The 27,615-nt window shown below is 45.1% G+C and overlaps 1 protein-coding gene across 2 annotated transcripts in view; it reads right to left on the bottom strand.

The window, feature by feature from the left end:
* The window catches only part of grk3 (G protein-coupled receptor kinase 3), a 408,882-nt gene that overhangs the window by 59,631 nt on the left and 321,636 nt on the right, over window positions 1–27,615 (bottom strand). For both annotated transcript variants that reach the window (XM_038778587.1, XM_038778674.1), the window contains exons 12-15: window positions 23,948–24,042; window positions 16,224–16,331; window positions 7,566–7,632; window positions 3,436–3,536 (exon numbers count right to left, since the gene is read on the bottom strand). In XM_038778587.1, the coding sequence (XP_038634515.1) occupies window positions 3,436–3,536; window positions 7,566–7,632; window positions 16,224–16,331; window positions 23,948–24,042 (371 nt within the window). The remainder of the gene's footprint in view (window positions 1–3,435; window positions 3,537–7,565; window positions 7,633–16,223; window positions 16,332–23,947; window positions 24,043–27,615) is intronic.

Below are 27,615 nucleotides of genomic sequence, written 5' to 3'. Positions count from 1 at the left end.
AGATGTGCGGGTTAGGTGGATTGGCCATGTTAAATTGCCCTTTGTGTTCAAAAAGGTTAGGAGGGTTATTGGGTTATGGGGATAGGGTGGAAGTGAGGCTGAAGTGGGTCGGTGCAGACTCGATGGGCCGAATGGCCCTAAAAAAAACAGATGGCCCAAGTGGAGTGGGGGAGGGAAAAACAGATGGATGGAAGAAACAAAAATAAATTGATAGAAATAAAAATGAGGTTAAGGTGATAGAGAGGGATCACAGTCAGATATTATTGAACTCAATGTTAAGTCCAGAAGGCTGTAACGTGCCGAATCAGAAGATGAGGTGCTGTTCCTCCAGTTTGTGCTAGGCTTCACTGGAACATTACAGCTGGCCAAGGATGGACATGTGGACCTGCAGGACGGTGAGTTGAAATGGCAAGCGACAGGAAGGTCTGGGCCCGGCTAGCAGACGGGCCAAAGGTGTTCTGCAAAGTGGTCACCCAGTCTGCATTTAGTCTCTTCAATGTAGAGCAGACCATATCTGGAGCAGCAAGTGTAATAGGCCAGATTGAAGGAGATGCACCTGAAGTGCTGTCTCACTTGAAAAGAGTGGTGAGCAGGGAAAATGTAAAGGGGCAGATGTTACACCTTCTCCGTTTGCATGGGAAGATGACTTGGGAAGAGGGTGAGGTGTTGGGGTGATAGAAGGGTGGACTCGGATATCCCGGATGGAACGGTCCCTGCGAAATGTTGATGGAGTAGTGAAGAGAAGATGTGTTTGGTGGTGGCATCAGGCTGAAGTTGGCAGAACTGGCGGAGGATGATTCCTTAAATGTGGAGGCTGGTAGGGTGAAAAGTGCGGACAAGGGGGAACCTACCCTGGTTCTGGGAGGGAGGGGAAGGGGTGAGAGTAGAGGTGCGGGAGATGGGTCGGACATGGTTGAGAGCCTTGTTGACCACAATGGGTGTGAAACCACGATTGAGGAAGAATGAAGACATGTTGGCAGCAGCACCGTTTCGGAAATTACATTGTCAGAACAGATGCGACGGAACTGGGAGAATGGGATGGAACCCTGGTGGATGTGGAGAGTGACAAGCTGTAGTCAAGGTAGCTGTGGGAATCAGTGGGTTTGTATTGGATACTAGTGGATAGTCTATCCACTGGAAAGATTAGTTATCGAGATCTTCAATGAAAGAGAATGCAAAATCTCCCAGAATGATGACTATTCGGGTACCTTCAAAATCTGGCTTCACATCAGCCAAACAAATACATATCCTTTGTAAAACCATAGAATCATAGAGTCCCTACAGTGCAGAAGTAGGCCATTTGGCCCATCAAGTCTGCACCAACCCTTCGAAAGAGCTCTCTACACATGCCCACTCACCCATCCAACCTGCCCTATCCCAATAACCCCAAAACCTAACCCACACATCCCTAGACATTAGGGGGCAATTTATCATGGCCAATCTACATAATCCATATATCTTTGGACTGTGGGAGGAAACCAGAGTACCCGGAGGAAACACACACACACGAGGAGAAGTACAAATTCCACACATTGAATTGAACCCGGGGTCCCGTGCGCTGTGAGACAGCAATCCTAACCACTGTGCCACCCCAAAAGATTTCATGGAGTGCAAAAATAGAAACATAGAAAATAGAAGTAGGAGGAGGCCATTCGGCCCTTCGAGCCTGCTTCCCCCCAATCGGGACATTCTTTCTGAAACTACCCTGTCTAATCCTGTTTGAATTTTCAAAGCTTTTATGAGATCCCCTCTCACTCTTCTAAACTCCAATGAATATAACTCAAACCGACTTAGTCCCGACATCCCACGAATCAGCCTGGTAAATGTTTGCTGCACTCACTCCATAGCAGGAACATCCTTCCTCAGATAAGGACATCAAAACTGAACCCAATACCCCAGGTGTGGTCTCAACAATGCACTATACAGTAAAACATCTCTGTTCCGATACTCAAGTGCTTTCGCTATCAAGGCCAAAATACAATTTGCCTTCTTTACTGTCTGCTGTACCTAATTACATTCGTGCTTACATTTAGCGACTGATGCATGAGGACACCAAGGTCTCGCTGAGTATCTACCTCTCTCAATTTACACCTATTCAAATAATAATCTGCCTTCCTATATTACTTACTTATTTTTAACAACTGACATTCCTGAGTGTATCAAAGGACTTAATTAAATTCAAGCACATCACATTTATTGTCATAATGCCCTCAAGCTCCTTTGTCATACCCGCAAAGAAAATCAGTAAACTAGATTGGCATGAAGCATGAGGCCATATTGGCTACATTTTGCTTAGCATCATGGAAACAGCTTTGTCATATTGTACACGGAGAATACATATTTCAGCTTTCGCTCATGTACCTTGAGTCATCAGTGTCATAAAAGTGAATTACTGGGTAAGAAATTGTGTAGATTGCCAATCACAGTCAGATTAATGCTCCATTCATTTTACTAAACTTAGTTTGGAGCTGCAACTTTCTCACCCAGTCCTCCGTGTTGGACCTGGTGAGCAATATGCAGCTTACCTGGTTCACCGGTCCTTTTTGTACAGACCAATAGCATTGGAAGAAGTGAAGCCATGAGGCCATATTGGCCATTATTACAGTACTAGTGGCCGTAAATCTGGTTCGTTTGAAGGTCCAAGTCATTTTGAGAAGCTATGGAGAAGGTAAGTACGTGAGCTAAGTGGGTGAGGGGTTAGCATGATTGGGATTTCAGGTCAAGTGGTGGGTAATGATGGGGAGGACGGGCTGGCTGGTCAGGGGGGAGGGTTTAGTCCAGGGGTTTAATTTTGGGGGGTAGTCAGAAGAGTGAGGGGTTAAAAAATGGGTGGGAGTTTGGTCAGGGGATTAAGGGTGCAGTCATGGGGGTCGAGAGGGTGGTCATGGGTTGGGAGGACTGGGAAAGACAGTTAAGGAAGAGGAGGATGGTCGGGGGTGCTTTGAAGGATAGCAGGGAGGATAGATAGGTGTTGGATCAGGAGGTTAGCCGATGTGTGTGTGGTGTGTGTGTCTGTTTGTGCGTGGGGGGGTGGTGTCCAATGAGGGGGTCGGGGGTTCAGTAGTAAAGTTACCCAGGATTTAGCAGTTCTTTTAATCTTCTAACTTTTCTTGGGTATCCATTCTGCTGAGAGTTGAAACCATTCGAAGTCGCTGCTTTAAATCGGAGTTTCAGATGGCTCCCAGTATGGGAGAATTGCTTATCGCAATTTAAACCTTGTGGGGAATTCCCTTGCAGTCTTTGGATGGAGAACATACAGGGGGTCCCCAGTACATTTTGTGGAGATTGAAAGTTCTGGGCCACGGTCTAAAAGTCACGGTCAACCAGCGTTTATCTTAATGTATTCAACATATAAGAAACGACATTCACAACACATACTGCTACAGGTCTCTAACCTACTCCACAGCAAAAGAAAAGCATAAACCTCCAGCCTACCCTCGTCCCAGGCATCCCAGCCGTTTGGCAACATCTCGCTGTAGAAGGCCTTCCAAAAGAGATTTCAACTCCGCAGAGAAAGAGTCTGGTAATTCCACGTTCTGAGGGAGGAAATGGAAAAATGAAACACCGTTGAAGTCCAGGGTTCTAGTCTATGTGGAATGGAAGTTCACCGCATTCCTCTCAAATCCTCCAATATAGTTGGACATTCCTGACATTATGCAACACTGCTGACAAAATCAACAAAACAAAGGAAAGACTTGCATTTATGTAGTGCCTTTCACATTCTTAGGACATCCCAAAGTACTTCAAAGCGAATAGATTTGTTTTAGAGAGTGTACTCACAGTTGTAATGTAGGCAAATGCAGCAGCAAATTTGCACACAGGAAGGCCCAACAAACAACAATGAGATAAACTGCTTCAGTGGAGTTGGCCGAGGGACAAATGTTGACCAAGAAATCAAGAGAATTCCCTGCTCGTCTCTGAAAACGTTCATAGGATCTTTCTGTACACCCAAGAAGACAGACTTAATTTAGCCTTACCTGAAAGATGTGGGGCTCAATTTAATAGAGAAAAAAGTCCAGTTTTGGGCGCATTTAACAGGTGTTTCTTGGTGCCTGCAGCACCAAGAACAACCTCGCTATTAAACAGGACTTTATTTATTGGTCTTGGATGCCTCACTTATCTCGTTGCCTGCACTGACAAGCTCTCAACCCCCCGCTTGGATTCCAGATCCCCCCAACGCCTCAATTTACCTGGAAGTGGGTCCTTGAGCCCCCCCCCCCCCCCCCCAACCCATGTCATAAGGGCAGGACACCCCTGTCACAGACAACTTAGCAGTATTCTTTGGCATTCTGGCAGTGCCCCTGCCAGCCTGGAAATGCCACCTGGACACCCTGGCAGTATGAGTGTGGCACTGCTAGGGTGCCTGGTGGCTGTGCCAAGGGTGCCTGGTGGCTGTGCCAAGGTTCCAGCCTGGCAGTGCCATGGTACCCAGGTGGCAGCAGGAATGCTAGGGTACCAGCCTGCCCAGAGCCAGACCACCCGGGACCTCCAACGGCCTGGAACACCCCCATGTGCTTGATCCATGTTTGTATGGACAAGTGCTAAACGTTGCTATGGCGAGGTCTGCCAGGCGTGGGCATTTGTTCCCTAGCCACAGGAGAATTGGCCAGCAACATATAAACCTCAATATGCAAATCTTAAATATGTTAATCTGGCTTCGCCCAGTGAGGGCGAGATCTCGTTAGATATTACGAGTCATTTCGAGAGTTGCAAATCTCACAAGATGCCTCTCGCATGATTTAATGGCTTCATTAGATCGCAGCCGTAATTTCTAACAGTGCAACACTACTTTTGTACTGAAGTCAAGCGTCAGCCTAGATTATGTGTTCAAGTTTCAGGAATGGGACTTGAATCCACAACATTCTGACTCAGAAGCAAGAAGGCTACAAGAAAACAGACTGTATGACATGAACTAATTTGCTAATTATACTGTAAACCAGATTGCAATGCTCAAAAATCCCCTCTCTGATCACTTTGCATGCGTACAGGAGTCACAAGTTAATCTGTTCAATCAAAGTATGTGAAAAGTGCCTTTTACTTGGTTAGGACTGTAAAAGATTTTGAATCCCCTTCCATATAAGACAGCAAACATACATTTCCTTAAAATAATATATTTATGTTCCTCCCACATCCCTCCCTCCAATACCACCATCCACTCCACCACACTCTCTCCTCATCCTCCCCAACTACTGGCTCAACCCCAAGCCCCACTGCAACACATTACTCTTGTCTTAAGCTTGGCAGGCAGATGATCTTTCCCTAGGTCACTGCAGAGGTCACAGTGTTCCTATGCATCACAAAATTTGAGGATATTGATCGACTTCCTCGCACAACCTATTCTCCTTCTGTGTCTCAGCTTAATTTAGATGTTCTCCAGATGGTTTGGCAGAGATCAAGAGGTTCCTCTTCAAAGAACATGTGATACAAATGTCCATAGCTTAACATATTGTGCCAGTGGTCCTGATACCACTTGAAAGAAAAACTAGTATAAATCTTTTATGCAAATTAGAATCCAAACCTTTACTCTCGATATCTGTATTAATATATAACATTGTCACTGTGTAACATGAACTGTGTTCACTTCTATATTTGCCTTTGATGTGAACTACCTCTCTCTAATAGGGTGCTATCAGCAGAATACCTTTATTAGCCGAACAGAAGGAACTGATTGAACAACAGCAACTTAAGTTTATATAGTATACCTAACATCGAACATAGTAAAACAGTCCAAGGTGTTTAACCAGTGGTGGTATCAATAAAAATAATAAGCCACAAAGGGATACAAGATAGATGAACAAATGCTCAATTATAGAGCTTGGTTTTAAGGTAGCGTCTTCGAGGAAGAGAGAGGTAGAAAGACAGGCTGCGAGGGGAAGAAATGTAGAGCTTGGGACCCAAGGCAGCTGAAAATACAAGTGTCAACAGTGTAATTATTACAATTCAGGATGCGCAGGAGACCAGAATTCAAAGAGCACAGAGATATTGACGAGATTTCAGAGGGAGGGAGAGGCTAGGCCATGGGCACTTTGAAAACAAGGGTGAAGATTTTAAAATCAAGGTGTGTTGAACTAGATGCCAGTGAGGGTAAGCAAGCACAGGGATGATGAGTAAATGAGATCTGGTATAAATGAACACAAGTTTACAGAGTAGAATGTGGGAGACCAGCCAGGAGACTTTTTGAATAGTCAAATCTAGAGGGAATAAAGCATGAATGAGGGTTTCTGTGGTGGATATACTGAGGCAGAGTCGGAGTGGTGTTACAAAGGTGGAGGAAAACAGTCTTGGTGATGGTTTGGATATGTAGCCAACAATTAACCTTGGAGTCAAAAACAACACCAGGTTGTGAATGATCTTACTTGGTTTAAGAGTTTGCAGGGATGGAAATAATTGTCCAGGAAAGGAATTTATGGGGGGGGACGGACCGTCTCAGTATTTCGTTGGAGGAAAGTTTTGGTCATCCAATATTGGATGTCTGACAACCAGTGTGACAAAACAGATAATGGTGGGGTTAAAGGAGGAGGTGAGATAGAGCTGAGAATCATCAGCATACATGTAGAATTTGCTATGTATTTTGATAAGTACTGCATCAGACCCTTGGGGTACTGCGGAGAAAACAGTGCAGAAGTGAGAGGAAAACCACAGCAGATGTTCTTCTGGTTAGATAGATAAGAATGGAACCTGGCAAAGGCAGTTCCACCCAACAGGGGACATATGACACACAGTGGAGGAGTTAATATGGTCACCTTAGTAAAAAACTGCAGACAGCTCAAGACAAATCAAATGAGAAGTGATAACTAATCACAGTCACAAAGAATGTCATTAGAGATTTTGACAAGGGCTTTTTCAACACCACGGCCTGGCAGGAAGCCTGGTCAGAGGATTTCAAACATGGTTCCATTCTTATCTATCTAACCCTGACCAGAAGAACATGTGCACTGGTTTTTACTCTCACTTCTGCACTGTTTTCTCCGCTGTCCCCCAAGGGTCTATTTCTCACTTATGCACTACTTATCCAAATACATAGCAAATTCTACATGTATGCTGATAAGAAGACAAGTCTGAGATGAAGAGAAAGAAGCCAGGGATCATCTTGTATTCCTGGATGTTTAGTATAGTGGTGGAAACCATAATTTGGTAATGCTTTAAAGTGATCCAGCCAGATCTGGCAGTGGGTGGGTAAATCAATTATTCGCCAAAGATGTTCAAATCAGTCACCCTTGGTCAGCTCTGATCAAAGGTCATCAATCTAAAATATTAATTTATTTTTTCTCTTTCTACAAATGTTTCCAGACTTGCTGAGTATTCCAGCATTTTCTGTCTTCATCTCATAGTTCCTTAAACTATGCTTCAAAGCTGCCCAAGATTTATTTTAAAAAGCAAATTTTTAACATGATCAAAGTTGACTATAAATGTTTCCAAGTGAACAGATTAAATCAGTTTAAATATAATGTTCCAGCAGCTCTTTGGCAGAGTTCTGAAGCAGCATGACAGATTCAATTTAGGAAATATCTTTGCTTCACAGTCTCATTTATGAATGATGTTTTTGTTGAGATCTGTTTTCTTACCATTGTGAGCGTCATGCGGTCAATCTCATGCTTGTCTTTTGTTTTGTGCTGCCGAAATGGGCTATGCCTAATGGGAGAAAAAATAAAGTTTATTATTAGACACCTAGCAGACTAAATGGAACATTATTGTTCATTGGCTAGATGGCCAATGGCATGTGGAGGAGGAGGAACTGGAACTGGAAAATGTTGGTGAAAAGGGGTACGAAAGAAAAAGACTATAACGTTACTAAATTTAACAACTCAAATGTTAATACCAGAAACTTTTGTTCAGAGCATAGACATTGACTATGAAAGGCTAGCATCCTGTGAAATGTCAAGTATCACTTGGAAAATGACAGGAGGACTACTGTTTGGTGGTATATATTTTTTGTAGTTGTCCCATTTCAAATTCTTTGCTTTATAACTATAATGCAGACATTGCGCAGCAACTATCAATGTAACAGTGCCATACTGAAGTTTTCATTTTGATTTTATGACAAGAAGTGTGAAGATACCATGATCAACAAAATTGCAGATCAAAAAGTGCAGTGGCAGTCCAGCCTCCAGTTAGTTCTGAACAGGACAGGGGGCACAGAGTAATAGTTAAGCTGTGAAGTGTGCTAACATGGCCTCCCCAATGGCTCAGCTGTTAGGGGAACTGCCAATTGTAAAATGAGCCATGCAGACCTGGAATTCTGAATCCAATCCTGAGCTGAGTTAGCTTATCTCAGCAGTGAAATTAGTGACAATGCATCTGGGCTAGGGAGGGAAGGTCAACCAGTGATTCTGCTTTGACCACTATTCAACATCTCTTGCTTAAAAAAAAGAGAGTAGTCAAGTGTGGATCTGCTTTGTTTATGATGTGCTCAAGATTGAATAAGGCTGGTGGTACTCAATGCCCAAACTCATACATGAAAAAAATCACTTGGGTGAGTTCCAAAGGGTATTCAAAACTGCTGGTACTGTACCCCAGCAATAGATGGTACTTTCAGGAGAGAAAAGTACAAAATAAATTGGGCAATAATGCAACTTCCTCTTCCAGCGCCAAGTCTATCTTTATATCTTTAAACTTAAATTTGCTTCCCATCTCTTCTGAATGCATAACTTTTGCTGGTCTATAGTTGTATGAGCAAAAGTAGATCTGTACACCTTGCTTCATGTATGAGTCAAAACAGTAAGTGATGAAAGACTTCAACTACAGGGTTGTGACATCTCAGCCAAGTCACTGCTTTTCTCACCTAACAGCCACATATGTGCATTTTCCAGAAAGGGCCAATAAACAATGATTATGAACAGGAACCCTGGCTAATTTTACCCTTCTTTGCCTAAGCCGCTGAAGCGAACTGTCGCGCCCCATCTGTTGCTGCAGCTGAAATGAGCTACATATCGCTGCAGACTGAGGATTAAACATGGAACCTTCTAGTTTGCTTTGTGTAGTAACAGACTGAATAATACCTTTACTCAATAAGCCCTCAGGGGAGCGAGCACAGATTTTTCATTTTAACATCTGTGAATATACTTTATCGGCGTGGAATTTGAACTTTTCTTCACAGTATTTCTTGAATAGACTAAATTTACTGTAGCTAGTTCTGATCTATGAATAGCCTTGCTGCTCCTTTTATTCTAAAAAATATTTTCTTTGCTAACAATGTAGGCATACAACTCAGAACACTTACTGGGATTAAGTTTATTTTAAAAACAAGATGTAATTTGTCTTTTGAGCCACCAGGCAGCAGTCCTGTTGCACAAGACTCCAATTGAGGGTGTGCCCCTAGCCAAAAGTTTCAATAGTTGACAAGCTGCTTAATTTATTCTCCTGCTGCCTTGCTGACCAAGGGTTTAATAGCAAGAGGGCTCTTTTATTTTTTCTCTCTCTCCTCTGATCTCTCTGACTTTTACTCGATGACACTTCAAGGCCTCGTTCACATCAATCAAATTGGAGCTCCCACAGGAGGTCACTGCTGCTGTCACTGCCATCTCTTTCTCTTTATTGGATCATTCTGCACAACTTTTCAAAGGGCAACATCAAAGAGCGTGCTTTGCTTCTGCTGCACAGACTTCTACCTCCATAACACTTTTAAAAATAACTGAATCGTGCCTCATTGGCAGGCTTATTCTTTGAAGAGAATAGAGAAGAATTATTAAAGCTGCTCTCAGAAGTGGGATGTGCTTGCCCGAGAAACTTAATTTTCGTTACCCCTGGTTTATTTTCATCTTTGCTCATTTTTTTCCACTAAAAATGAACTCATAGGGGACTTAAGTTTATTTGAAGTGCTTGAAGCGCCTATATCTGTGAAATAAGGCGCTGAATTCTCCGCCATCGGGATTCTCCGTTTTGTTGGTAGCCCGGGGGTTTCCCGACAGCGTGGGACTGGCCCACAATGGGAAACTCCATTGACCAGCCAGCGAGATGGAGAATCCCGAAGGCGGGACTTAGAAAACCGCCCAAGGTATTTTGGAGGCAGGGTGCCATTAACATTCTATTTTCCTCTCAGTTACCAACACCAAAAATTCAGTTCCATACACCTCAGTATTATAATTTAGGCTGGGATGTGAAAGGTGTCACCTCTGAGCCTTGATTCAGTCCTGAAGGTCCAGATTTTTGTTTTCCTTCTATTTCTTGGTGTTGGCTTGCTGTTTGAGTTTGGTGAGCCTTTAGGCTTGGAAAGGGCTGTTTTTAGTGGTGTTGCCTCATGGATTAGTATCCTAACATATTTTGGTGGAACTTTAGTTATAACCAGACTATGGGAACATGATTTTAAATGGGTGAATTTTTCCACCGGTGGAATTTTCCTCTCCCGCCGAAGTCACTGGACTTTTGAATGGTTTGCCGCATTTTCCAGCTCCATCCACTCCTTAATGGGGCAATAAAATTCAGCCCAATGTTATATGACCACACCCCCAGACAGACTCCATGGTCCACTATGTGGCTTATAAACCCAAGTGCTTTGCTATCGCTGATTGAGGTAATCAGATATATAGGCTAAAAGGTTACTAAGTTTGGCACTCCATTGAGTGGAAGTCAGTCACTGAATCTATGCAAATAAACACCGTTTATAGTGTTCTGGCAGTATAAGAAAATTATGCCTGATGAAAACCCTTCCTTGCTCATCCTTAGAGGATCTGAATCTCTTATTAATAATGGTTGCATCTGGCACCATGCCTGAAGTGCATACCATTTCCCAAGTGTACCAGCTGTACAAAGTTCTAAATCCATTTATGAAGAATGTGTTTACAATTTTAAAACACAAAAGGCACAGAAACAAATCTCCCTCTGTAGTACTGATATTTTCATATGGCATCTGATTAGTCCCAATATAATTATAGTCTCAAGACACTAATGATTAGGGAGGGCATGAGGCTCACCTATCCAGAATGCAGTCTGTAGTTAAATGATTTCAAGTTAAATTGTTAAGTTGTAATTAAATGATTTCACCATCTTACCTTGAAGTCTATTTCATGCACTGATCACTCTGTGAGAAGAATATCTCCCAGACATCAGTCCTAAATTAATATTTTATTCTATTTTGAACCTGTGTCTGTTTGCCCTGCCTAGACAATATAGTTAGAAGCAATTTTCCCAATACACTTTTTCCATATCGTTTATCATTTTAGATACTCCCACAAGATTGTTTAGATACTGCTTTCAAGTCTGAAAAGCCCTGGGTGTCTTCCATCTCTCTACACAACTCAGACCTTTGGTATCAGGGTCTTGTGGGTCTTTAATGCACTGGTTCTAATGCTTGACTGCTTCATTTGTGTCTCAGTGACAAGAACTAGACACGCTTTGATCAAAGTACAAAACAGTACATCCGCCCAGAAAAGTGTAGTTAAATTGTAAAAATATTTTTCATTCCTACGATTCTTCACTGGATCGTTTAATTAGTCCTTAAACAATTAGATAAATACACACATGCATAGCTTCATAGTCACAGAGTTTTACAGCACAGAAAGAGGCCTTTTGAGCCCTCATGTTTGCGCTGGCCATCAAGCATCCATCTGTTCTAATCCCTTTTCCAGCACTTGGTCTGTTGCCTTATATACTATGGCATTTTAAGTGCTCATTTCAATGATTCCTAAATGTTGAGGGTTCCTGCCTTTACCACCCTTTCGGGTAGTGAGTTCCAGATTCCAACCCCATCTGGGTGAAAAGGTTTTTCCTCAATCCCCTCTAAATCACCTGCCCCTGGTTATTATCCCATTACTAAGGGGAAAGGTTTTGTCCTATGTAGTCTATCTATGTCCCTCATAGCTCTGTACACCTCAACCAGTGCTCCCTCAGCCTTCTCTCCTCTAAGGAAATCATCTCCAGCCTAGCCAGCCTTTCATAACTGAAATGCTCCAGCCCAGGCACCATCCTGTTGAATCTCCTCTGCACCCTCTCTCGTGCAATTACATCCTTCCTATAGTGAGGTGACCAGAACTGCACACAGTACTCTAGCTGCCACCTAGCAAGCTTTTTATACAGCTCCATCATAACTTCCCTGCTCTTATAGTCTGTGTCTCAGCTAATAAAGGCAAGCATTCCATATGCCTTCTTAACCACCTTACCTACCTGTCCTGCTGCCTTCATGGATCTTTGGACATGCACCCCATGGTCTCTCTGATTTTCTGTACTTCCTAGTATCCTACCTTTCATTGTTTATTCTCTTGCATTGTTAGTCCTCCCAAAATGCATCACCTTAACTTTTCAGGGTTAAATTCCATTTGCCACTGTTCTGCCCATTTGACCAGCACGTCTATATTGTCCTGTAATCTAAGGTTTTCCTCTTCGTTATTTACGACACCTCTAATTTTTGTGCATCTGCGAGCTTACTGGCCATACCTCCCACATACACGTCTAGATCATTAATATGCACCATAAACAGCAAGGGACCTAACACCAACTCCTGCGGTAAACCACTGGACACAGGCTTCCAGATGATCACTCTCTGCCTTCTGCAACTAAGCCAATTTTGGATCCAATTTGCCAAATTGATCTGGATCCCACGAGCTCTTACTTTTTGATCAGTCCCCCATGTGGGATCTTGTAAAATGACTGACTGAAGTCCATGTAGACTACATCAACTCATGTATACACCTTATCATCTCACTAAAAAACTCAATTAAAGTTGTAAAACATGATCTCCTCCTGACAAAGCCACACTGACCATCCTTGATTAATCCTTGCCTCTGCGAGTAGAGATTAATTCTGTCCCGCAGAGTTATTTCCAATAATTTCCCTACCACTAATGCGAGCCTCACAGGTTTATAATTACCTTTTATTTTCCCTACTTGAATAACAATAATATAAAGGTACCACATTATGTGTCCTCCAGTCCACTGGCACCTTTCCTGTGGCCAGAGAGGATTTGAAATTAGTGTCAGAACCCCAAAAATCAGCTTGCTTCTTCACATAGCATCCTAGGATACATTTCATCTTACGTCCGCTAAAACTGCTAACCCCGCCGTCCTCTCAACGCTAATCTCTTCAATTAAATCACAGTCCCTGTCCCTGCTTTCTATACCCATCATCCTTCGCCATACTGAACGCAGACTTTTTAAAAGGGCAATATATGTAAGTAAAGTTACCATAGTCCTAGATGACCATAGGCTGCTTTCCCCTTTGAGGGGGAGAGCTCACTGGTGGAGATTTAACCTGATGATCACCACACCTCAGGCAAGGGGCTTGGTTGAGAAGACGGGCCTTCATGAATAACCTCGCCAGTACAGGAATTGAATCCGCGTTGTTGGCTGACTCTGCATCACGAACCAGCTCTTCAGGCAACTGAGCTAAACTGGCCCCCGCTTGCTCCCCGTTTGTGGAAACCAGTAATGAACGGCGCACAGCTGGGGTCGCCTTGGCAAGGCCGGTAGATGCAGGGTGGTCATTTGATCCGGCTAAGGCAGAGGTAAGTCAGCTTCTAAGCCGGCTTCACTCTGCAAAACTGCATCCCGCCCACACGACATCTTGTGAGTTCGCAAGGCGTTAACGGCTGTCAGGAGGCTTCTCCCAGCATCCAACGGCCTGTTTGGGTGCAATGCGGCCATTATGGTCGCACCCAATATCTCAAATACCTCCTTTTTCACTATGACTTGGACAGCATCTTCTTCATTTGTAAAGTCAGATGCAAAGTATACTACTTAAATGAAAGAGGTTGCAGAATCCAAAGGTACGGAGGGTTTTTGTTTCCTGGTACATGAATCATAAAAAGTTAGCATGCAGGTACAGCAAGCATTGAGAAAGACAAATGGATTGTTGGCATTTATTCCAAGGGGAATGGAATATAGAAGGAAGATTCACAACAACTTTACAGGGTCTTGATGAGATCATGGGCGGGATTCTTTGGAAACCGGCGGGGCGTCGGGCCGCCCCGAAGGTGCAGAATCCTCCGCACCATCAGGGGGCTAGGCTGGCACTGGAGTGGTTTGCACCGCGCCGGCCGGCGCAGAACGGCCTCCGTGAGTTGGCGCGTGCGCATTTGTATGCCGGCGTCATCCCAGCGCATGAGCAGGGGAGGCGTTTATCTCCACGCTGGCCATCACGGACCGTTACACTGGCTGGCGCAGAGGAATAGAGTGCCCCCACGACACAGGCCCGCCCGCGAATCGGTGGGCTATGATCGTGGGCTAGGCCACCATGAAGGCATCCCCTGGGGCCAGATCCCCCCCCCCCCCCCCAGGCCACTGCGGAGCCAGGTCCTGCTGCTAAGTACCTGGCGTAACATATGCCGGCAGGACCGGCCAAAAACGGGCAGCCACTCGGTTCATCGCGGGCCGGAGAATCGGGGGGGGGAGGGGCGCTGGCTTGTGCTATCGTGCTGCCCCTATTTCTTTTTGTACTTAATGATTAGTTGAGCTGCCCGCAAAAAAATATTTTTCACTCTACCTTGGTACACGCGAGAATAAACTAAATCCAATCATGTGCGGCACAAAAGCACAGTGGCTAGCACTGTTGCTTCACAGCTCCAGGATCACAGATTTGATTCCCAGCTTGGGTCACTGTCTATACGGGGTCTGCACGTTCTCCCCGTGTGGGTTTCCTCCGGGTGCTCCGCTTTCCTCCCACAGTCCAAAGATGTGCAGGTTAGGTGGTTTGACCATGCTAAATTGCCCTCAGTGTCCAACGGTCAGGTGGGGCTACTGGGTTATGGGGATAGGGTGGAGGTATGAGTTTAAGATGGGTGCTCTTTCCAAGGGCCGGTGCAGACTCGATGGGCCGAATGACCTACTTCTGCACTGTTACTATTTATGTAACTGTGAGCGACTTTTGGATTCCCTTCAATGGTATCTGCCTGTAGAATGTGTTTTATATGTAGACTGCCATGATGTACACAGGAAGTGACAAGTCAGTAGCATGAGAGTTCTCACCAATGTGGCTGCAGGCATGGCGTGTCGGAGTTGCTGAAGATGTTATCGTAAACCATTAAAGTTCTAATCCTTCATTATCATTCCTACCCAACCCTGCAAATATATACTGCCAGTCTCTTCCCATACTCTCTCTTTGCCTCTCATTTCCTTTTCATTTCCCTTCTGAACATTTTGCATTCAGCCTTATTCTCATTTCAAATGTGAATCTGGCATCTGTCACATGCAACTTCTTTTTACAATTTCATTTTATTCTCTCCCTCTTTCATTATCCATGGAGCTCTGGTTTTGCTTGCTTTACTTTTCCCCATTGGGGGGAATGTATTATAGTTTTTAAAAATAAATTTAGAGTACCCAATTCAATTTTTCCAATTAAGGGGCAATTTAGCGTGTTCGAACCACCTACCTTGCACATCTTTGGGCTGTGGGGGCGAAACCCACGCAAACACGGGGAGAATGTGCAAACTCCACACGGACAGTGACCCAGCGCCAGGATCGAATCTGGGACCTCGGCGCCGTGAGACTGCAGTGCTACCACTGCGCGCCACCGTGCTGCCCTAATGTATTATAATTTAACTCGAAACGGCTTCTCTTTGAAGTCAGCCTATTTTTCAGTTACATATTTGACCGCAATATTTGATTCCAATTTACCTGGGCCAGATCTTTTCCCAACCTAAAGAAATTGCCCCTCCACCAATTAAGTATTTTTACTCCAGTTTGCTTCTTGTTCTTTTCCAAAGTTAAGTTATGATTCTATGATAACTATTCCAGAAATGTCTTCTGATTGACACATGATTCAATTGATCCCCTCATTCCTCAGAACTAGATCCTGCAATGTCTCTTCCTCGATTGGCGAGAATTAAACTGATCAAGAAAATTCTCTTGAACACATTTCAAAAACTCTTCTTCCTCCTCTGTTGTTTACAGTATTATAATTCCAGTTTATATTAGGATAATTAAAGACCTACATTACCATTATTCTATTGTTTTTGCAACTCTCTAATTTCCCTCCTTTATATTTTTCCAACCAGCCAGCGGCCTATAGAATACACCCAAGTCATGCAATGGTACCTCTATTGCTTTTAATTCTAACTAGACAGATTCTTTGCTAGACCCTTTAAGATAGCCTTTCTCTCCAATTATGGGACAGATGGCGATTATCTTCTCTCTCTTTCAGATCAAACCAAGGTTCAAAAGAAAAGTATAGCTGCCAAAGTGTACACGAGTTCAATTCGTGACAGTCTGCTGTTCCCAGGCAAAATAGATCTGGCACCAATGAGACAGACAGAATTATCTTTATTATCATATAGTTTTTGCTGTTTGGTGACTTACCCCCGAAGAAGTTTGAAGAGCATGCACCCCAGAGAGAACCAATCTGCACTGCTGTCATATGCTGTTCCTTTCTGTAACACCTCTGGAGCCATGTATCCGTGGGTCCCACTACATTAAGAGAAATAAAATAAACTTGAGCATAAAAACCCCTTCTGGTTGCATATCACAATCTATCACATTTTGGTAGCAACAACAAAAAAACAGGAGGAGGAAAAAACAATATTCTGTATTCATTCACGGGACGTGGGCATCACTGCTAATTCTTTTTAAAAAAAATCTTTTTATTGGCTTTTCACATATTTATAAACAGTTGTTACTTATATACATTACATTTTTCTTCCCTGCGCTAATTCGTTTTATTTTACAGAGAGGTTTGTTTTGTCCTTCATTTGACTAATTGTATATACATTTTGCTGCCCTCTGGATCGGTCTATGATATCCCCCCCCCTTCCTCCCTCCACCCCTCCCCACCCCCGCATTGGTTTCAGCACCCTTCCTCTTTTGTAGTTTCCCCATTTTTCTCCCCCCTGGGTTGCGCAGTCCTTTGGTTCTTCATCTTTTTCCCCCCCCTAGCTTACTCCTCGTTGCTGGCCTCGAACGGGTTTTGGAACAGGCCGATGAACTGCCCACAAGTATCCAGGAAGCCTTCCTCTGACCCTCGGATGGTGTACTTAATCTTCTCCAGGTGGAGAAATTCCGAGAGGTCAGTGAGCCAGTCTGCAGCTTTGGGTGGTGCTGCTGATCGCCAGCCGAGCAGGATTCTCCGGCGTGCGATTAGGGAAGCGAAAGCTAGGGCGTTGACCCCCTTCCCCATGTGTAGCTCTGGCTGCTCTGATACTGTGAAGATTGCCACTATTTGGCATGGCTTCACCCTCACCCCCACAACCATGGACATTGCCTCGGAGAAGACTGTCCATAACCCAGCAAGCTTGGGACAAGCCCAAAACTTATGGGTGTGGTTGGCCGGGCCCCTCTGGCACCGCTCACATTTGTCCTCCACCTCCAGGAAGAACCTGCCCATTCGGGTTCTGGTCCGGTGCGCTCTGCACACCACTTTGGGCATTAGGCTTAGCCTTGCGCAGGAGGAGGTGGAGCTCACCCTGCTCAGTGCTTCGCTCCAGAGTCCCCATCCCACCTCTGTCCCCAGTTCATCCTCCCATTTTTGTCTGGTCCCGTCCAATGGTGTTCGGACTCTGTCCAGTAGCTGTCTGTATATTTTCTCACATAGCCCCCACTTCACGCTGCTTGTGTCTATCAGGTCCTCCAGTAGTATGCTTCCTGGGACCCGGGGTACCCTACTGTCTCTTTGCGGAGGAAGTGTTTTATTTGGAGGTGTCTCAATTCCTGTCCTCTTGATAGTTTACACTTCCTCATCAGTTCGTCCAATGTCGCCAGTCTGCGCCCTACGCAGAAGTCCCCCGATCAGTGTGCCCCCGTCCCGCCTCCGTCTTTTGAAGGTGGTATCGAGCAAGGCTGGGGGGAATCTGTGATTGCCGCAGATGGGGGCCAAAAGGGACATTTTGGTTATCCCTAAGTGCTCTCTCAACTGGGTCCATGATCTCAGCGTGGCCGCTACCACTGGGCTCGTTGTGTACCTTGTTGAGGAGGACGGGGGTGCTGCTGTGGCCAGGGCCCAGAGGGTTGTTCCTTTACAGGATGCCTCCTCCATTTGTACCCAATCTGTGTCGGGTTCTTGTACCCATCGCTTCACTTTTTCAGCCGTTGCTGCCCCCCCCACCCCCCCCCCCCCCCCCCCCCCACCGGCCACGCACAAACGCCATGATTAGCCTGTCTATGTTTTGGAAAAAGGCCTTGGGGATGAAGATCGGGATGGATCTAAACAGGAAGAGGAACCTTGGCAGTACGTTCATCTTGATCGTCTACACTCTCCCTGCCAGGGAGAGTGGGAGTGAGCCCCATCGTTAACGTCTTTTCTTACTTCCTCTACCAGGCTGATCAGGTTCCACTTGTGGATTTGTGTCCAGTCTCTGGCTATTTGGATCCCCAGGTAACGGAATCTGTTCTGGGAGCCCCTTCAGCTCTGTTCCTCCCCCTTTTGGGTTCACTGGGAATGTCTCGCTTTTGCCCAGGTTACGTTTGTAGCCCGAGAAGGTTCCAAACTCTTTCAGTATTTGCAGTATTGCCTTCAGTCCCTCCTGTGGCTTCGAGACATAGAGGAGCAGGTTATCTGCATAGAGCGAGACTCTGTGCTCTCTGCCTCCTCTCCGGAGTCCCTTCCAGCTTTTTGCATTCAGCAGGGCTATCGCCAGGGGTTCGATCGCTAGCACAAACAAGAGTGGGGACAGGGAGCAGCCCTGTCTTGTTCCTCTCTGTAGCTGGAGATATTCAGAGCTGGTGGTGTTTGTTCGGATGCTCGCTTTGGGAGCTTTGTACAGGAGCCTCGCCCAGGCGGTGAATCCCGCTCCTTTGCGAGTATTGTCACATCCACGTTCAGCAGTGAAATGGGTCTGTATGATCCACATTCCGTCAGGTCTTTATCTTTTTTGGGTATTAGTGAGATTGTGGCCTGCGCTAGAGTTGGGTGCAGGGTGCCCCCTGCCAGTGAGTCCGCGGACATGTCCCTTAGTTGTATAAGTTTACCTAAGGTTTAAGACATGGCAGGAGATCCCAGACCCATGTCATGCTCCTCGTGTGCGATGTGGGAGCTCAGGGACATGTCCACTGTCCCAGGCTCTTTCACATGCAAGAAGTGTGTTCAGTTGCAGCTCCTGTTAGACCGCTTGACGGCTTTGGAGCTGCGGATGGACTCACTTTGGAGCATCCGCAATGCTGAGGAGGTCGTGGATAGCACGTTTAGCGGGTTGGTCACACCGCAGGTAAAGATTACCGAGGGAGATAGCAAATGGGTAACCAAAAGACAGAGCAAGAGTAGGAAGGCAGTGCAGGTGTCCCCTGCGGTCATTTCCCTGCAAAACAGATATACCACTTTGGATACTGTTGGGGGAGATGGCTCACCAGGGGAAGGCAGCAGCAAGGTTCATGGCACCGTGGCTGGCTCTGCTGCACAGCAGGGCAGGAAGAAAAATGGCAGGGCAATAGTGATAGGGGACTCGATCGTAAGGGGAATAGACAGGCGGTTCTGTGGACGCAATAGAGAGTCCAGGATGGTATGTTGCCTCCCTGGTGCAAGGGTCAAGGATGTCTCGGAGCGGCTGCAGGACATTCTGGGGGGGGGGTGAACAGCCAGCTGTCATGGTGCACATAGGCACCAACGATATAGGTAAAAAATGGGATGAGGTCCCACAAGTGGAATTCAGGGAGTTAGGAGTTAAACTAAAAAGTAGGACCTCAAAGGTAGTAATCTCAGGATTGCTGCCAGTGCCACGAGCTAGGAATGTCAGGATAGATAGGATGAATGCGTGGCTCGAGAGATGGTGCAAGAGGGAGGAATTCAAATTCCTGGGGCATTGGGACCGGTTCTGGGGAGGTGGGACCTGTACAAACCGGACGGTCTGCACCTGGGCAGGGCTGGAACCGATGTCAATGGGGGGATGTTTGCTAGAGCTGTTGGGGAGGGTTTAAACTAATGTGGCAGGGGGATGGGAACCGTGCAGGAAGTTGGAAGGTAGTAAAAGAGGGACAGAAGCAAAAGGAAGTAAGGGGAAAAATGCAAGGCAGAGAAGACATAGTCAAAAATCAAAAAGGGCGACAGTACAAGGTACAGTGACTGAGGGGAGCACAGTGAATAAGCCCAGTAATACTAAAAGGAATAAAACTGGAGATGTTAAGATTCAAAACAGAGGTAAAAAAAACAACATAAGTGTACTTTACCTGAATGCTCGTAGTATTCGGAATAAAGTAAATGAGTTGATGGCACAAATCATCGTGAATTACTATGATTTAGTGGCCATTACTGAAACATGGTTAAAGGATGGTCACGACTGGGAGTTAAATATCCGAGGGTATCAAACTATTCGGAAGGACAGAGTGGATGGTAATACGGGAGGTGGTGTTGCTCTGTTATTTAAGGATGACATCCGGGCAATAGTAAGGGATGACATCGGTGCTATGGAGGATAAGGTTGAATCCATTTGGGTGGAAATCAGGAATAGTAAGGCGAAAAAGTCACTGATCGGAGTAGTCTATCGGCCACCAAATAGTAACGTTATGGTGGGGCAGGCAATAAACAAAGAAATAACTGATGCATGTAGAAATGTGCAGTTTCTGCAGTTATCATGGGGGATTTTAATCTACATGTCGATTGGTTTAACCAGGTCGGTCAAGGCAACCTTGTGGAGGAGTTTATAGAATGTATCCGCGTTAGTTTCCTAGAACAGTACGTAATGGAACCTACGAGGGAACAAGCGGTCCTAGATCTTGTCCTGTGTAATGAGACAGGATTGATTCATGATCTCATAGTTAGGGATCCTCTCGGAAGGAGCGATCACAGTATGGTGGAATTTAAAATACAGATGGAGGGTGAGAAAGTAAAATCAAATACTACTGTTTTGTGTTTAAACAAAGGAGATTACAATGGGATGAGAGAAGAACTAGCTAAGGTAGACTGGGAGCAAAGACTTTATGATGGAACAGTTGAGGAACAGTGGAGAACCTTCCAAGCGATTTTTCACAGTGCTCAGCAAAGGTTTATACCAACAAAAAGGAAGGACGGTAGAAAGAGGGAAAATCGACCGTGGATATCTAAGGAAATAAGGGAGAGTATCAAATTGAAGGAAAAAGCATATAAAGTGGCAAAGATTGGTGGGAGACTAGAGGACTGGGAAATCTTTAGGGGGCAACAGAAAGCTACTAAAAAATCTATGAAGAGGAGTAAGATAGAGTATGAGAGTAAACTTGCTCAGAATATAAAAACAGACAGTAAAAGTTTTTACAAATATATAAAACAAAAAAGAGTGGCTAAGGTAAATATTGGTCATTTAGAGGATGAGAAGGGAGTTTTAATAATGGGAGATGAGGAAATGACTGAGGAACTGAACAGGTTTTTTGGGTCGGTCTTCACAATGGAAGACACAAATAACATACCAGCGACTGATAGAAATGAGGCTATGACAGGTGAGGACCTTGAGAGGATTGTTATCACTAAGGAGGTAGTGATGGGCAAGCTCATGGGGCTAAAGATAGACAAGTCTCCTGGCCCTGATGGAATGCATCCCAGAGTGCTAAAAGAGATGGCTAGGGAAATTGCAGATGCACTAATGATGATTTACCAAAATTCACTAGACTCTGGGGTGGTCCCGGTGGATTGGAAATTAGCAAACGTGACACCACTGTTTCAAAAAGGAGGTAGGCAGAGAGCGGGAAATTATAGGCCAGTGAGCTTAACTTCGGTAGTAGGGAAGATGCTGGAATCTATCATCAAGGAAGAAATAGCGAGGCATCTGGATAGAAATTGTCCTATTGGGCAGACGCAGCATGGGTTCATAAAGGGCAGGTCGTGCCTAACTAATTTAGTGGAATTTTTTGAGGACATTACCAGTGCAGTAGATAACGGGGAGCCAATGGATGTGATATATCTGGATTTCCAGAAAGCCTTTGACAAGGTGCCACACAAAAGGTTGCTGCATAAGATAAAGATGCATCGCATTAAGGGTAAAGTAGTAGCATGGATAGAGGATTGGTTAATTAATAGAAAGCAAAGAGAGGGGATTAATGGGTGTTTCTCTGGTTGGCAATCAGTAGCTAGTGGTGTCCCTCAGGATCAGTGTTGGGCCCACAATTGTTCACAATTTACATAGATGATTTGGAGTTGGGGACCAAGGGCAATGTGTCCAAGTTTGCAGATGACACTAAGATGAGTGGTAAAGCGAAAAGTGCAGAGGATACTGGAAGTCTGCAGAGGGATTTGGATAGGTTAAGTGAATGGGCTAGGGTCTGGCAGATGGAATACAATGTTGACAAATGTGAGGTTATCATTTTGGTAGGAATAACAGCAAACGGGATTATTATTTAAATGATAAAATATTAAAGCATGCCGCTGTGCAGAGAGACCTGGGTGTGCTAGTGCATGAGTCACAGAAAGTTGGTTTACAGGTACAACAGGTGATTAAGGCGGCAAATGGAATTTTGACCTTCATTGCTAGAGGGATGGAGTTTAAGACTAGGGAGGTTATGCTGCAATTGTATAAGGTGTTAGTGAGGCCACACCTGGAGTATTGTGTTCAGTTTTGGTCTCCTTACTTGAGAAAGGACGTACTGGCACTGGAGGGTGTGCAGAGGAGATTCACTAGGTTAATCCCAGAGCTGAAGGGGTTGGATTATGAGGAGAGGTTGAGTAGACTGGGACTGTACTCGTTGGAATTTAGAAGGATGAGGGGGGATCTTATAGAAACATTTAAAATTATGAAGGGAATAGATAGGATAGATGCGGGCAGGTTGTTTCCGCTGGCGGGTGAAAGCAGAACTAGGGGACATAGTCTCAAAATAAGGGGAAGTAGATTTAGGACTGAGTTTAGGAGGAACTTCTTCACCCAAAGGGTTGTGAATCTATGGAATTCCTTGCCCAGTGAAGCAGTTGAGGCTCCTTCATTAAATGTTTTTAAGGTAAAGATAGATAGTTTTTTGAAGAATTAAGGGTTATGGTGTTCGGGCCGGAAAGTGGAGCCGAGTCCACAAAAGATCAGCCATGATCTCATTAAATGGCGGAGCAGGCTCGAGGGGCCAGATGACCTACTCCTGCTCCTAGTTCTTAGGTGTGGGGCCAGGACTGGTGCGAATGTTTTGTAGACGTCCGCCGGGAACCCATCGGGTCCCGGTGCCTTCCCCGCCTGCAAGGAGCTGATGCTCTCCATGGTTTCTCTCGGATCTATTGGTGCTTCCAGCTCCCCCCTTCTCTGGATCTGGAGTCGCATTTGGCCAGACCAGGTAAGGAAGGCAGATTTCCATTCTTCAAGGACATCAGTGATCCAGATGGGTTTTTAGAATAATCCAATAGTTACATTGTCAGCATTATGTATACAAACATTTTGGAGGCTATTCTCCCCCGCATTGCACCTGGCACACCTGCCACTATTCCTGGAGAATAGGGGGTGCGCCTGTAAATGGGGTTTTCGGTGGGCACCAAATGGCGGCAAGTTGCTAAAGGGTGCTGCCATGGCACCAGATTCAGGGTGCGCTGCCAAGGGGCACTGTCTGAGAGGAGGCATGGTCATGGAAGCGGGTTATTAAGGGCGGAAGGGGCATGTAGTAGTGGCTGAAAAGCTGGGGGAGCCTTGGGGGCAGAGCGGCCCTTCAGAAATCCCATAGTGGGGTATCAGTTATCTTAAATTAAATTTCCTAGCTGCTCCAGTTGAACTCATTAATCTGGATCATTAGTTAAGGTCTCTTGATTACTAGTCAAGGTCTCTGCGTTACTGGTCGAGGCCTCTGGATTACTAGTCCAGGACTCTTGGTTACTCGTCCAGTAATCTAACAATTGTAGGACCACTCCCAGGGATCATCTCTTCTGACAACTAAAAGAGGAAAGGTACCACACAGTCATGGAGAGCAAGTCGGCTCCAAATTACATCCCTCATCAAGGATGAGTTAGCTGATCTCAGACTGGTTGATGGTGATGCTCCTGCTATTGGCTTGGAGACCTTTGGACTAGAGGGAATAAAATGCAAATGATTTTGTTGTGAACTTTAAAAGAGAAACAGCATATGCGGAAACAGAGAGAGAAATGAAAAGGATGTACTTGTCAGCCAGCACAAGACTGAGCTTGCTGATGGAAAGATGGCCACAATAACAGGTTAACAAGTACGTACACGCTGGCATGGGGCTTCTTTTTTGAGAAATCACAGGCAAGGCCAAGGTCTGATATCCTCACGTGACCATGTTCATCAAGGAGAATATTTGCTGGCTGCAAAACACAAAGCAACAGAGTGCACTGGTCTGAACCTTAATTTTACAGCAGAACTACACAATACATAGAACAGTAGAACATAGAACAGTACAGCACAGAACAGGCCCTTCGGCCCTCGATGGTGTGCCGAGCAATGATCACCCTACTCAAACCCACGTATCCACCCTATACCCGTAACCCAACACCTTAACCTTACTTTTTAGGACACTACGGGCAATTTAGCATGGCCAATCCACCTAACCCGCACATCTTTGGACTGTGGGAGGAAACTGGAGCACCCGGAGGAAACCCACGCACACACGGGGAGGACGTGCAGACTCCGCACAGACAGTGACCCAGCCGGGAATCGAACCTGGGACCCTGGAGCTGTGAAGCATTTATGCTAACCACCATGCTACCGTGCTGCCCTAAATACGGTTCATAAACGATAGAAAAACTTAGAGTAAGCGGGTTTATCCTTTCTTCCTCATTACATGCATTTTCTTTTTTGTCATTGATCTTCACACTGTAGTAATCAGCCAAGAGACTGTCTAGTGAATGCAGCCACCAGTATGCGCACAACAACACGACTGGTATTTTCATTCCTCAACTTCATCCTCCCTTACTGCCAATGTTTCCTCTAAGCTGCATGGTTGCAAAGTCGTACAGGAATCTGGAATGTGCTGTGCAGTGTAATAAACAGGCTATGCACCACAAATGTTGCATGCATGCTATACTGTGCAACAGTCTTGAAAGTAAAATGCGGTGCAATAAACCGACTGTACACAACAAAGAAAAAATAGAGGAAACATTGCTTTGTCTGTCCTGACAGCAATTTACCAAGTGAGGAACTATGGGGAGTGAAGTAATGCTCCAAAGGGCCACACCTTGGGAGTTGCCTTTGTCTGGCATGTCTTAACAGATGTGTTTTATAACCAACCAATCTCCAACCAGGTGTGATGGATCACAACATATTTGTCTCTCTGATGATAGAGAATTAATGTAGACTATGGCATGGATTTTCCACAAAACAATTGTTTGGCAAGTTTTTCATTATTCAAATCATGGGGCATGGACATCGCTGGCTGGGCCAGCATTTATTGCCCATCCCTAATTGCCCTTGAGGGGGTAGTTAAGAGTAAACCACATTTCTATGAATCTGGAGGATGACAGTTTTCCTTCCTTCAGAAGTTTGAGAAAGCAAGCTGAGAGCGAACATTAATTTATTTTTAACTACATACAAAGGTCTGTGTGAAGCAGCATCTCGATCCCCGTACAATCTTTGCTGGGAGGGATAAATCTGTCAAGGCCCTGCTTTGGGTCAGCTTTTATCTCAATACGTAATGAGCCACCGCCCCCTATCTAGAGAGCTCGTACCTCACAGGTCCCACAGGCAAATCGATAATGGTTTCCCTGTGGTTCTCGTGCGGGTTATGAAACTCTTCCCCACCAAAGTCCGAAAATCCCCCATTCACCGCCAATAGCAGGAGCCTTTTGCAGTGCTTTACCCGCTGTCGTGTCTCTGCCTGAGGCGGGCTCAGGGTCGAGTGGAATTTAGCGGTTCACCAATCGCTGTTTCCTGACCGACCACCGAAGAGGATTGTTGGGGCCTCAGTCCATGACAAAGCTGTAACAGATTCCTCTGTGTCCATGTCAGATTCAGAGTCATCCTCCTCTTGCTGAATTAGGAGATGCGACAATGACAGCTGGGGCCCCAGGCTGAGGGGTGGCTATGAGGCAGCGGAGACGCCAATGCTGCCAGTCGGTTATCAGACGTACGGGTTCCCGCTTCATCAGGTGGTCCAAATGCTTGCGATGGACCTTTCCCTGAACATGGATCTTAGAGGACACCGGGCCCATTTGTTCTGGTATGAAACCAGAGCAACCAGCTAATCAAAAGATTTGAAGTCCGGTGCAGCCGGATAAGTCAGACACATTATGATCCCAAACATCTGGGCACCGTAGGCCCTCAGGAGGAAGACCTTCTGATGGTCTTCTGCCAAAACCCCATTTGCCGGGGAAAAATACCCCATGCGCTCCACCTACTGGTTCCAATCTTAAAAGGCCTGCGTGAAGGATTACAATTTTCTGAATAACGGCATCTTTACGACATTACGTTCAAACAACAACTTCTGACAGCCAGGCGGTTCTACTAGCGAGTCTGGAGTATCTTTTAATCCTCTTTGCCAGTTTAATAACTTGAGGAAGCAGATGAAGATTGAACATTAATTTATTTTGAACTGTATACAAATGTGTGCATGAAGCTGCATACTGCCTCCAGTACAATCCTTGCTGGGAGGACTAAATCTGTCTAATGCCTGCTTTGGGCCAACTTTTATCTCAATATAGAACAAGCCCGAGGTGGGTAATGAATCAGATGGGTCTTTACAATAATCGACAATGGTTTCATGGTCATCACTAGACTTTTAATGTTAGAATTCAAATTTCATCATCTGTAGTGGTGGGATTTGAACCTGGGTCCCCCAGAAAATTGCCCTGGGTCTCAGGATTTCTAATCCAGTGATAATAACATTATGCCACTGCAGATAGGCTTTCTGTCAAAACTAGGCCCAAAATAGTAATTGGAAAATTTCTCAGATCGGTTCAGTATGCTTCCAGTTGTCTGCTGCAGCTGCTTGCAGATAAAAGTGGGAGTGGCATAATTCAGTACTTCCTGAGACTTCTTTACATTTCCGCCTACTTATTCCCCAGCAAATCACTGCCACTATAAAGTTGACAGTACTGATCCTCTATAGTGCCCAACAGGTGGAGAGAGATTGGGGAGCTAAAAGGTAACATGGAATGAAATTTTGAAACATCGTCTTGGCTGGGAGCCATTTCTTATACTTAGAAATTACAGTATATGGAAATTTCACTTTGTGAAAACTACTGCGAATTTAAAGGGAATTGTATATAATGAAATGGTGAATTTTCCTGTATTATTCATTATTCCTGTCCTTTGATGAAGGGGATGATGGTGGCATGGAGGAGGAAAGGATGATCCTCACTTCATGCCGAAAGAGAAGATGCTGGAAAATCTCAGTAGGTCTGGCAGCATCTGTAGGGAGAGATAAGAGCTAATGTTTTGAGTCCAAATGATCCTTTGTCAAAGCTCAAAGGATGATCCTCACTTCATGCCGTACCTCCTTCATGGTGTATGGTTTGTAGTGTGCTGACACCAGAGTTTGTATGTAAAGATGCAAAGAATTTGCATTTACTTAGCACCTTTTAAGTTTCAGGAAGTCCCAAACATGCTTAATTCACACACTGCAGTGTCCCAGAAACAGCAATGTGACAATGACCAGATACTCTGCATTTTAAAAAATAAATTTAAAGTACCCAATTCGTTTTTTCCAATTAAGGGGCAATTTAGCGTGACCAATCCACCTACCCTGCACATCTTTGGGTTGTGGGGACAAAACCCATGCAAACACGGGGAGAATGTGCAAACTCCACACAGAGCCAGGATCGAACCTGGGACCTCGGCATCATGAGGCAGCAATACTAACCACTGTGCCATTGTGCTCTCTTAAACACCAGCATGTAAAACCCAAACTGTTAATCTCTCCTCGTACGTCAACCCTATCATCC

The sequence above is a fragment of the Scyliorhinus canicula genome, chromosome 1 (assembly GCF_902713615.1).
Source record: "Scyliorhinus canicula chromosome 1, sScyCan1.1, whole genome shotgun sequence".
In the NCBI taxonomy this organism is placed as follows: domain Eukaryota; kingdom Metazoa; phylum Chordata; class Chondrichthyes; order Carcharhiniformes; family Scyliorhinidae; genus Scyliorhinus; species Scyliorhinus canicula.
This window is presented reverse-complemented; position numbering and strand designations above follow the sequence as displayed.